Source organism: Ictalurus furcatus, chromosome 19 (assembly GCF_023375685.1).
Source record: "Ictalurus furcatus strain D&B chromosome 19, Billie_1.0, whole genome shotgun sequence".
Classification (NCBI taxonomy): domain Eukaryota; kingdom Metazoa; phylum Chordata; class Actinopteri; order Siluriformes; family Ictaluridae; genus Ictalurus; species Ictalurus furcatus.
The window spans coordinates 4,221,744-4,234,319 of record NC_071273.1 but is presented as its reverse complement, the minus strand read 5'-3'; the positions used below and the strand labels follow the sequence as shown (position 1 = coordinate 4,234,319).

Genomic DNA, 12,576 nt, shown 5'->3' with positions numbered 1-12,576 from the left:
AACAAATAAATAAATAAAATAATAATAAAAACCCTCATAGAAATTGTAATGTTTTTAATGGTTATACAATGAGAATTGTATTGGTTTTAATGGAAACTGTAATGGACCCTGTGGGTATCTACTGTTAATTTGTTGCATTCTATTGGTGGCATGTTATATCTAGTGGATACCGTTAAGGATAAATAATGGTAATGGTTTTAATGGTTAGGTGATGGTTTGTAATGGCAATTGTTAGAATTTCCGTAATGGTTTCTATTGGGGTATTTTTTTTTTTTTCAGCAGGGATATTTGGTTCTTCCCCAAACTGTTACCACTAAGTTTGAAGCACACGATTGTATAGAAGCTCTTTGTATACCGTAACATTACAATTTCCCTTCACTGGAACTAAGAGACCCAAACCTGTTCCAGCATGACGCTGTCCCTGTGCACAAAGCGAGCTCCATGAAGACACGGTGTGTGAAGGTTGGAGTAGAAGAACTCGAGTTTCCTGCACAGAGCTCTGACCTCAATCCCACTGAACACATCTGGGATGAACTGGAACACAGACTGCACCCCAGACCTCCTCACGCCACAAGATCAGAGCAATGTAGAGCAAATCCTCACAGTCACACTCCAAAATCTAGTGGAAATCCTTCCCAGAAGACTGGAGGCTGTTATAGCAGCAAATGTGGTACCAACTCTATATTAATGGCCATGAATTTGGAATGGGATGTTCAAGGATGGATTGAGTAGTGATGGTCAGGTGTGTACAAACCTTTTGGCCATACAGTGCAGCAAAATACAATAATAAAAATACTTTGAAAGAACCAAAAGATAAAGTCAAAGTTTTACCATCACCCTTTCAGTTTGTGAATTTTACAACTGAGAGGATCCAAAAGATAGGAAAGACATGATAGACATTTATAAAGACAAAAGGTTTGCATTCATACTTATAAATGATTTTTTTTTTTAAAAACCACCACATTCAGAAAGCATGATGCACACCACTGAAGTGATTTTATCGTTATGATTTTATCAAGATACACTATTTGTGCATGTTTGTTACTTGTATTAATGAACGAACATCTGTGAAACTAAGCACACCTATTTATTTTATTCTGAGTATATGCAAATCTTTGCACCTAATTCTATATTTCATGTGTACAAAACAGGCTGTTTAGAAACTCTACCTTTATATATAGCAAGTGCAAAGACTACTGAAACCACCACTTAATGAAGTTTCCCTGAAACAAGTGTTTAAAAGCTTCTGAAACCAGATATACTGAACCGGTAGGACATAAAAGCATTAAAAGGGATCTTGTTTCATACAGGAAACAAGAGAGAAACTGTCTTTATACAAAACATAAATGAGTTCTGCCACTGTGGTGAAGAGTTAACACCAAGTCTCTTAAGACAGGAGTTCAGTATATTTTTTTATTACAATACAAGGTAAGAGTATATCAGTAATGAAACCAAATATGTTTTTGAAGAAGAGTATAAATTCACTGTAAGGTTTGGTCAAACCTGTTAGCTTCTGTTCACATAAGGAAGTCATACATAATTATAATACCTTCATTCAACTGCTGAACAAACAGTCACACAAAAGAACAAATAACAAGAATATCATAACACATTGTGTACTGTTTAATGAGCTTCCAGGAAAATCCTTTACTCTCGATCCCGCACGTCACTCAAAAAGACAATGTTATCTGTAGAAAGAGAGAAAAGATCTATTGTTGAAGTACAAAGCCACACTCGACCCAGAATCATTATTTTCTAAGTCATGAAGGTGTCATGAACTTCTAAACTTCCTAATGCCTGGCTAGATAAGTGGCATCTACCATTAATATTTAGCAGAATATTTTAGCTGAGTGTTATTTACAGAGCCGAGCAGATGCGTGATGTCTAACCTGCAATGATGGTGGTGGCCTGCCGTCTCACGTTGTTCTTGTCCACATACTCTCCGTAGTCAAGCTTCCCCTCGACGAGAATCCGAGACCTGAACAATGATTTTAAATGTCAAATATCTGACAGTGGTACAAAGTCGTCATCATCTGTTGAAGTATCTCTACCTTTAAACCTTGTACAATAAATCATTTCATATAGTTCATTCTCCCCGCTCTCCTGACCCACCCACACCCCCCAAATATCTTAACATTAATTACTACCCTTACTAGTTCAAATTGTCAGAGGTGGTGTGAGATTTCAGTTAGTGAAGCCTTGTCATATTCTCAAATGTATTACATAGTATTAAAAAAAAAAAAATCAATGTTTATCATAACAGCAAAAGCTTTAGCACTGTTACACTATGTTTAATCAATGACATTAGCTTTGTTAGACTTTTTACTTAACATTAGTTAAGTTAGCACACAGGTTCTGCAGCTAAAGTTTGCTGTGTACCACGTCTTTAGCCCTGGTTGTGATCGGCCTGATCGGTCATGAACTGAGCTGAAACTTCACATTCCTGAGTTTATTTTTTAATAATCGTAAAAAGTACTGACACAAATTCAAATGTATATACATTAGGGAATTTCCCCAGTGTGGGATCAATAAAGTTCATCTTATTTGGTACCACTACATATATAACCAGAAACTCATTTAAAACACTTCAGGTGCACTGCACTGTATACATACCCTTTCTTTACATAGTTATAGGCCACATCTCTTAGACCGGGCTTGAACACTGAGATTCTGTGCCACGTCGTCTTCTGACTGACATCTCCTGTGTACCCAAACGTCACACATTCAACATGAACGAAGGATAGATTTATATTCTTTATATTCTAGTACCACAATTAGAATGCAAACAGAATACAATGACTTCCAATTCCCTAACCCTAGCCTTTCTAAGATACTTTTTTTTTATACCCAATTATATTACTGACCTGTTGCCAATTAACCTCCAGATCTTTCTTTTTAGTAACACTTACTCTTCCAGCCTTTTGTTGCCCCATCCCAATTTTTTTAAAACGTGTTGCAGCAATCAAATTCAAAATGACCTTATTATTTTTTTTCTTAAAATGGTACATTTCCTCAGTTTAAACATTTGATATGTTTTCTATGTTCTATTGTGAATAACATATGGGTTTATGAGATTTGCAGATCATTGCATTCTGTTTTTTTTTACTTTACACAGCGTCCCAACTTTTTTGGAATTGGGGTTGTACATTCTGTTTATATACATTGATTTGTTATTTACAGAGTTGCTAGTTTATCACGTAATCCCAGCACAGATGTATAGAAGCTGACTCAGCTCCACCTCAACCACATCCACTAAAGAAAAGGGTTAACCACCAGACCACATCTGATTCAGACTGATTCTCAAGGAAGCAGTGACCCTGAAATGGTGGAGCGTGTTGCATGTACGAGTTTATCTGGATTCTTTTTCAGGTTTTTACACTTTCACAGCGTATCAGTTTACTCGCAGCAGCTGGTGTGGAAAGGATTTTACCAAGCTGCATTTTTAGCCTCAACTCTCACGATTCCGCATGCAGAAGACGGGTTTCAACTTGATGATTTCTGTCCGTCTTGAAAACTAAACTGAGTTCAGTTCAATTCGTTAATAATCAGGTGAATTTGTACTTATGTGTATTTACTGTCATTTGTTTACAGACGTCATATAATGAAATGAATTTTTGCTTCAAACACCACAGTGTGTGTTACATTTCTATACATTATTTAGAAATCCCACAATACTGTTTATACAATACTGTTTCGGCTACTTAATGAAGCCACAGAGTTAAAAATAAATAAATAAACATTTCTGAACTATTCACAGACAGGATTCAATAATTCAGGGGTTCCCAAACTAGCGGTTTGTGAGAGAACTCACAATCTCTTCTTACTTCATTTATTTTACAAATGAATACTATAAATATCGAAGATGGATTTTGTGTGGAATGTTACCAGAAAAATTGCATACTTGTGTACTATTCTAGACTGTTATTGAGTGCTAACACTAACCTGGTTTTTCTATTAAAGTTAGTGTTTAAATCTGAAAAACCTCCCATGTAGCCTTCACACTTACAGAATAGTCTGTTATGCATACCAGTCTTTGAATTTTCTACATTAGTAAACATTTTTGAGTGAAGGTCAGTTTTCGGTTTGAGACACAGATCATGACAACAATCACGATGACAGCGGAAAGTTGACAGAGCCTTTCAGTGCATTTAAAGTCACTGTGCATGAAATCGTTGGACATTTTACAGTTCGACATGGAAAGCAGATGGACAGGGGATGTTTTAGATCTAACATGACATCTGGTGAATGTTGCTTTTAAATCCTCCAGATGTACATAAAATGTAGGGTGGTCTAGGCTTGGGGGGGTCACTTAAAATTCACAATGTCCATTTCAGATCATTTGCTGAAGAAGTTTAGGAACCTATGCTTTAGGGCCAAGTCTACGTTATCTATGGGCTGAATGACTGTTTTTGAGTTTTGGATTAAACACATTCAATTAAAGTGACCAGTGAAAAATGTATTAACTAGAGCTGCAACAACTAATTGATAAAATCGATAAAAATCGATTATGAAAATCGTTGTTAACGAATCTCATTATCGATTAGTCGGTCTGCGTGCGGTACATTTACTCATTACATTACTTCTGTTCCAAAAACACGCTTCGGAGAGTAAATACTAAAATTGTGTCCCAAATGAAGTACTGTGCACTTACACTATGCACTGTGTACTCTACCGTCTAGTGGAGTTTTTCTAAAATGGGTTTGTGTGTGTGTGTGTGTGGGGTGTATATATATATACACATTTTTTATATATATATATATATATATATAAAAAAAAGTTTACTTATTATATAAATATTTACGTAGTACTTTTTTATAGATGCAAAAAAAAAAAAGAATTGAATTAAACTACAGTCCTAAATGAGTAATATATATTCTGGTGTGTGTGTGTGTATTGGGTTCTTTTCAGTCTTATATAATTGGATAAACAGTTGTATAAAGTTTTAGTCTTAAGTTTATATTTGTAACACTCAGTTTGTGGATTTTATTTTAAATAAAGGAAAAAAATGGCAGTGAAAGTTTGCCCCTCCCCCATCCGATTAATAGAAGAAATAATCGGCCAACTAATCGATTATGAAAATAATCATTAGTTACAGCCCTATTATTAACTATTGGAACTCCATAATAAAAATGACGGGTACCACCACAATCACCAAATAAACATTTACGAACCCCACTCTGAGAACCAATAGCATCTAGCAGTCAGGAAAATGCAGTACATCATAATACATGTCTTTACCAATTTACAGTTCTGAACAGACCATGAGTATAATAAATAAATAAACATGATTTGAAACTCGCTTATATATATTGGAAATTCGAACATAATTTAAGACTTTATAGCAGTTTATAAGAACAACACTGAAACACGTAATGGTATAGCAAAACAATAACAAGGTTATACACATTCCATACTTTTATATGACAGGACACTACATACAGGTTTACCATCACACCACTAGTGCATATACAGTATATTTCCATATCTGATATATATTTATTGCATGCTGTTACCTGTCATGGGGATCTCTCCCTCTCCCGAGCGCCACATCTCATTCGTGGCCATAGAGAAAATGGTGACGGGGTTTCTACCTTCAACCTGTCTCATAACAGGGTCCTGGCCCACACGCCCCAGCAGCTGTACCCGGTTAATGGCTGAGAGAGAGACAGAGAAGGAGAAGGACGTATTAATGTATGTTAGAGCAAAATGTGAGTAATGGCACCCATGTGTTTATTCAGGATGAATCAAACTACGAGCGGACTAAGAGAGGGTCAGTGCCACACAAGTCAAGTCCAGTTTTATTTACAAATCAATGTACAAAACCAAACCACTGTTCCTGATTGACCATTTAAACATAAAAACATGTGACAAAGTAGTGCACTGGTATAATCCCTGACCGCCACAACATCTTTTTACAGATATATTCCTACTTTGCTTGTAATATTCTCCACTCTTCTGGGAAGGCGTGGCTGTGGAGATTTGTGTTCATTTAGCTACAAGAGCATTAGTGAGGTCAGTCACTGATGTTGAGCGAGAAGGAACTGGGGTGCACTCAGTGTTTTGATTAAAGAAGGTGATGATCCCATTACTACTGCTATCAAGAACCTGTATGGATTTGTCTTAAAAACACAAACTGCAGCACATCCAGCTGCGGAGCTGAAAGTTTTATTTTATTATTAATGCTGCATGTGACTTACGTCTCACAGGTACAAGGAGTCTAAATGATGTGCTTTTATCGAATAAACATAATGGGACATGTCTCGATTGGACAGTCAGAATACTAATAACGTTCAATACCTGTATATAAGACCAAATAAAGTTTGTTTAAGCTTTCAATGTCAGCATGATTTATTTAAAAGGTACCTAATCACCATGAGAAAACATTTCCCTAAATCTGAATTTTAAAACAGTCGTCATTTCCCTAAATCATGTTGTGACGTCTGGTTTGGTTTTGTTTCGTTTTTCCCGATTTTGTTTCGGGGTGTTATGCATCTTTTGGCCACGGTACACTTCAACCTCAATGTCAACATCGAACACAAGGTTAAAAAGATCTCTCAACGTTAAGATGGAGAGATCCGATATGCTCTCACAAAGTGTTAATATTGGAATCGTCTTTCCATTAAAAATACTGTCTTCTGTCGTCATGGAAACGATTGTGGAAGAACCTGAAACTCACATCTCTCCAAGATGAGACTGGCATCTGTGGATCCGTTCCTGACAATCTGCCTGAATAACTGTTGAATAAAACATTCATGTAGTTATATAAAATAATAATAATAATAATAAGAAACTTTATTTTTTATATAGTGCCTTTAAAGCAGCTTCTCAACGCACTTTACACCATAAGAAAATAAAAAAACACAGATAAAAACACAAAACAAAAAACAGACTTGAATACAAAATGGTTAAAACCATTAAGAAAAAGCTAACCTAAAAAAATGACTATGTACAAAGATATACTTACCAGTGCTGATCCACTCCGAAGCATTTCTGTTTATGGATGGATTTCTGTCTGGTGAATCTAGGAAAAAATATAACTGATCATATCCAGCGGAGCGGAATAGGGCTGGCCGATATATCGATATAATATCAATATCGTGACAAATGATTACGCGATACATTTTTCTGAGATATCATTGGTATTCTGATTTTTTTTTTCAAACAAAAAACATTTTTAATAATTATAAATTAAATGGTACTGAACGGATACTGGAATTGGTACTTCTTTGTCTTTGTAGGCATTAAAGTATCGTCAAACTCAGTTTAACATGTTTTTGTGTGTGTGTGTGTGTATTTTAGTACTGTTTTGCGAACAGTTTGTTAGCTAAAATACATATCGTGATGCACATCGTGTATCATGTGTTGTAGAAAAGTATCGCGACGATATTTTTGTCATGTCGCCCAGCTCTACTGTGGAACAACAACCAGATTCAATCAAACTGTGATGCTCTAGAAACAAATCTATGTCAGGCACTGGAGAAGCCAAACACGAGCACGGAGGAAACGCTCTCTGGCCCTAAATCAACTATATACTGCGGCAGATCACCTGAACATAGTGACTGCGATTAAACACAGGACCACAATGACAAAATACAGACGAGTCTGTGTACTATTGAGATTGGCTGATTAAAAGAGCAGAGATGGACAGAGAGTGACAAGAGACACTTCTGTGAGTATCAAATAAACAGCCAATTTTGGAAAATCTAGCTTAGAAAATATATCCTCACTTCTACACTCTTACCAACACTGATGAACTGCTTGTCTTATAAGGAGAGAAGAAGAGGAGGAGTATAGTACATGACTAACACAAAGACCTGGCTGTCTTTTGTGCTGTGTGATTATATATTATTATGATTTGTTTTCTTTTTCTATTTGTATACAATTGCAATTGTGAATTCAGTGCTGTGGTAATGCTGTAACCATCACAGTAAAGCTCATTGATTTGAACCTGAGAGAGACCATTGCCACATCGCAGCTCCAGGGTCCCTGGTTCAATCCTGAGCTCGGGTTACTGTCTGTGTGGAGTTTCACATGATCGTAATCTGTTTGTTTCCTCAGATTTCCCAAGAACATTCCAGTAGGTGGAATGCTATGCCAAATTGCCCCAAGGTGTGAATAAGTGTGACCCTGACCAGGATAAAGTGCTCACTGAAGGTAACTGAACTGCAAGAGATGGCATGAAACAGGAGGGTGAGAGTGAACGATATAGTAATTGAGAAAATGATGGTGTGTGTGTGAGATAGAGGGATAGTGAGGAAGTGATTCATGAATAAGTGTCAAATTATGACCTCAGAGTAGGAAAAGTCCACAATATGCTGCCTTCAAGTCCTCCTCGGAAGTTCTGGCATCCGGGTTTGGAAAGGGTGACGAGATGTGTGTTCGAGTGACATGAGGACACTTCTGTATCATCAGCGACAAGAAGTTTATTTTGCCTAATCTCTGAAATCTTACCGCCTGCTGTAGACGTTACATTCATGTTCATGACATTTTGTTATTGTTACTGACGCACACCCATGTTTACAACCCATGTTGTAAATACGACATTGTGGTGGCATGTTAATTTACCTCCACCTCTTAATTACACGTTTCTGACAGGACTTGACTTGAAGTCAGCATTCTTTCAGTGATAATTATGCGTTATCTATTCAGTTCTTTATGTTCAGTCATTAAGGCAAAATAAAGTTCTTTTGATGATGACAAAAAAAAAATAAAGTTTCCTCATGCTGTCCACTTACACCACAAACTTCTAGAACTTGAAGGCAGCATCAGTCCAATATGGAGGCGTCCACAATGAAGTACATAAACATTAAATACAAGATGGATCATTTATAACAATTTTTTTTAATGCTATTAATGATTAATACTATACTATAACCTAAATCCTACATCCACTTTTAAATAATGATACACAAACACCAAACTCCTTATCCTGAGCATTTTTAAAGGCATAAACCAAGTCGGGTACTCCAAAAGTTAACCAAGCAAGCGAATAAATGGGTTCTACGACTGTCAAAAAAGTATATATAAACATTTGTTTGTCTGTATAAAATGTTATTGTCTTTAGTTCAGGCATCCAAAGTTGTGGTGAAATACCGCCACCTACTGGACTGGAATGTGTATAAATGTCTAAGTGATACAGGGTTGGTGACGATATAATTTGGACTAAAGGGTCAACAGGCAATATTTTTTATTTCATACTTGTAAGAACAACCTGAAAGATTTGTAAAACATGATAATATAGAAAGGTTTAAGCACAAGTGTATTAAATCACAGAGAAAACCCTTTTGGAAAACTGACACTTGTTTGTGTTTGGCTGTGTGTCCTGACAGTCATTTTATATACACTACTCTATGGCCTCTGAAGAGCCTGGGGGTGGAGCTTCACTGAGATGGGTGGGAATAAGGGTGTGGGCTCAAGGAAAATTATAAAATCATTCAAAGGTCGAACCCATGTACTTAACCGTTAATCTTACCTAATGCACCTTTAAGTAGGTGGATTTGACATTTGAAAGACCCTTGAGCCTCCCCACAACAACCCCATTCCTACTCATGTCCACAAAGCTCCACCCCCAGGATCTACAGTGGCCTGTAGAGTCTAGTGTCTACAAAATGACTGACAGGAGCACCCAAAGACAAACAAGCGTTCCACACCGGACATCCGTTTTCTAAACAAGTTTTCTCAGGCACTTAATACACTTGTGCTGAGGCCATTACTTAAACCTTAATGTCTTATCATGTCTGCATGTCCTCTAGGTTATTCGTATGAGTAGGACATTTTAAATCTTCACTATTTTTTTTATACTATTTAACTCCTTCAGCTTGTCAACGAGCTGATGTGTACACTAAAGACCCATGTCTTTAAGTGATATTTTTGGCTTCCCATACCAGACTCCTCATTAAGTTGAACACTTTCTTGCATTTCCTAATTAGTTTTCCAATATGTACTGCGCAAGAATCTAAATGTCTCCACTCTTTCAGATTGTTCTTTATATAACCTCAACCTCAGCATCACCCCCCCCCCCCCCCGCCCCATTTGATTACAGTTTTTAACTTTTCAAAGGAAAAACCTAACCCTCACTCTAATGCCCGTTCCTCTATCCAGTCAATAGGTTTTCTGAGACTTCCTTAATGTGCACTGCAAACGTATCCCTCTTTTCCTTAAAGCCTCGTCGTGACCTTCCTATTTCTCCTGGGATCTGCGAAAAGATGTTATTCCTCACCGTGGAGGTCAGGTGTTCCATTTGTCTACAACACAAAGTTTGGATGCTGTTCTTCCCACTTCCGCTCTGATTGATCTTTGGTCTAAAAAGTCTTTAAGCTTTAGCAGTACTTCATGTCCTACACTTTCTCAGCATCCGTAACTACACTTAAAACGCCCCCCTTGTTTATCTGAGCTTTCCTTATTTCAGGCGTCAGACGTACAACTTTGGTCTATTGTTGTCCTTCTTTTCCTGAACAACTCTGGTGGTGTGACAGTACCACATCTCCTGCTCATTAAGACCAGTTCACAATCACCCTGTAACCATTTCATCCATTCATTTACAAACACGAGGTGTTAACACCACTGCACATGTGGTTTTCTGTACTTGAACCTCCCTTTTCATGACCTCACACCCTCCATAAGCTACAGCCTGCTTTCCTCCACAGCTACAACACTTATGCTCAGGAGATTTCACCTAGCACATCTTTTTTCTTCTTCTTTTTCTATACACACTGCTGCTTTGTGTCCAAATTAGTGATGTTTTATGCCTCATCCATCCTGATGCACTCTTCCACTGCATCTTTTAGCTTTTCAGTAAGTTTCAATGGATTCATGGCTCCCATGTCTGCTGCATCTTAAAAGTATTTGTGCTCCTCCTTCCTTCTACTCCACACTGACTCCCACACTTAAGTGCTAGAGTTACTGTTTAAATCATTTAGCTTTGCTCTTTGCTTGTATTTTCTCATTTGTAAGTTGCTTTGGATAAAAGCGTCTGTTAAACGAATAAATGTAAATGTAACAGTTAAATTGAACTTACATGTTCGCTGTTGGAATGCACGCTGTTTCCGGTCCGTTCATCAAAATGTTCCGTGCTAATGCATGGCCGACCGGATAGTTCCGCCCTAAACTCAGAGCCGTCAAGCCAACTAATATTAGCTAACGTTACACTTACTCTACTGTCAAGTTGTACAGACCATAAACATTTGTTTAGCAAACTAATAACACGTTAATAATTCCTCTTAAATGTGTTTATTTGTCTGCGTTTATGTGAAAGGTTCGTTCTGAACGCACAGACTGTTCAAACAAACACAATACGGACAAAAGTATGTGGACACCTGATCATCACACTCATATGTGCTTCTCCCCAACACTGTTCCCACAGAGTCTGAAGCACACAATTATGCAGAATGTCTTTGTATGCTGCAACATTACAATTTCCCTTCATTGGAATTAGGAGACCCAAATGATGTCCCTGATGTTTTTGGAAGTTGGAAGGAGGTAACAGTGGCACAGAGTGTCACTAGGTGTGAACGTGTGAACTGTTGAATGAATGAATCATGAACGATTAACCCTTGTGCATCAATTTAAAAAAATAATTACACATAGGTCCCGAGAGGACAAAATGTCCCTGTCCAAAAATTGTCATAAATAAATTTCATAAATATCTGTCATAAATAAATTTCATAAATATCTGTCATAAATAAATTTCCACTTTCACTGATGTCGATTTTTTATAGTGTTTTTTTTATGTTTGTTTTTTACCAGCATCAGTTCTAATCATAATTACCAAACATTCATTCATTTTTAGAGTTGTAACCCTTTAAATGCTGGTTTGTTTACTTAATGCCACAGATTTATTTATTTTATTTTATTTTATTTAGAAAAATAAGCAATTTTTTCCATATACTAAATACTAAACAGAATTCATTTTCTTGGATTATTACAGTCTTTGATATGTCAGTAATTAACAACAACCTTAATTTTGATGCATTCATATATTTTATGTAGTGTCAGATTTAAAAAATAAAATAAAAAAAAAAATAAAAAAAAAAACATCAAAACTACCACTCAGGTTCAGAAAGGACAAAAATGTCTGTCATAGAAATATTATATATTATCCCCACCACCACTTTATTATTATTATTATTATTATTATTATTATTATTAAAATTCCAATAAAAAATACACACTTTTTACAGAATGTATGCTGTTTGCTTTAACACAGACAAAAGTGTTTGGGACACAACTGCATCCTGACATCTGCTGGGCAATAAACATATTAACACCATCTCTTGCTCATCCTTAGACCAAATGCATACTTGACTTGTATTGCATGTGATTTTGTGATTCAGTAGATTTTCTTCTTCGATAAGAAAATGCTTAAATTTAAACAGAGTTCCCAGGTGTTTTCAGGATGTGATGTCACTAAAGCTGCAGATTGGGATGCGTGCTGATCTGATGTAAACCCAGGCTGTCCAAATGGTCTGTTTTTTTCTTTCTTTCTTATTTTTATGTATCCCAAAATTTCATTGCACAGCATTTGAGTCACAGTATTCATAACATCAGACTTGGAGAGCAGAAATATAAAGGCCATAC

At 36.6% G+C, this 12,576-nt stretch overlaps 1 protein-coding gene across 1 annotated transcript; it reads right to left on the bottom strand.

Moving 5' to 3' along the window:
* Positions 1-1,395: 1,395 nt before the first annotated feature.
* ssbp1 (single-stranded DNA binding protein 1) lies at positions 1,396-11,074 on the bottom strand. Its single transcript, XM_053650012.1, has 7 exons — positions 11,018-11,074; positions 6,965-7,021; positions 6,677-6,734; positions 5,514-5,654; positions 2,614-2,701; positions 1,890-1,978; positions 1,396-1,688 (listed from the first exon to the last, which is right to left on the bottom strand). Exons 2-7 carry the CDS (start codon positions 6,986-6,988, stop codon positions 1,648-1,650), a joined length of 441 nt encoding a protein of 146 aa, XP_053505987.1. The 5' UTR covers positions 6,989-7,021; positions 11,018-11,074; the 3' UTR covers positions 1,396-1,647.
* Between the last annotated feature and the right edge of the window lie 1,502 nt (positions 11,075-12,576).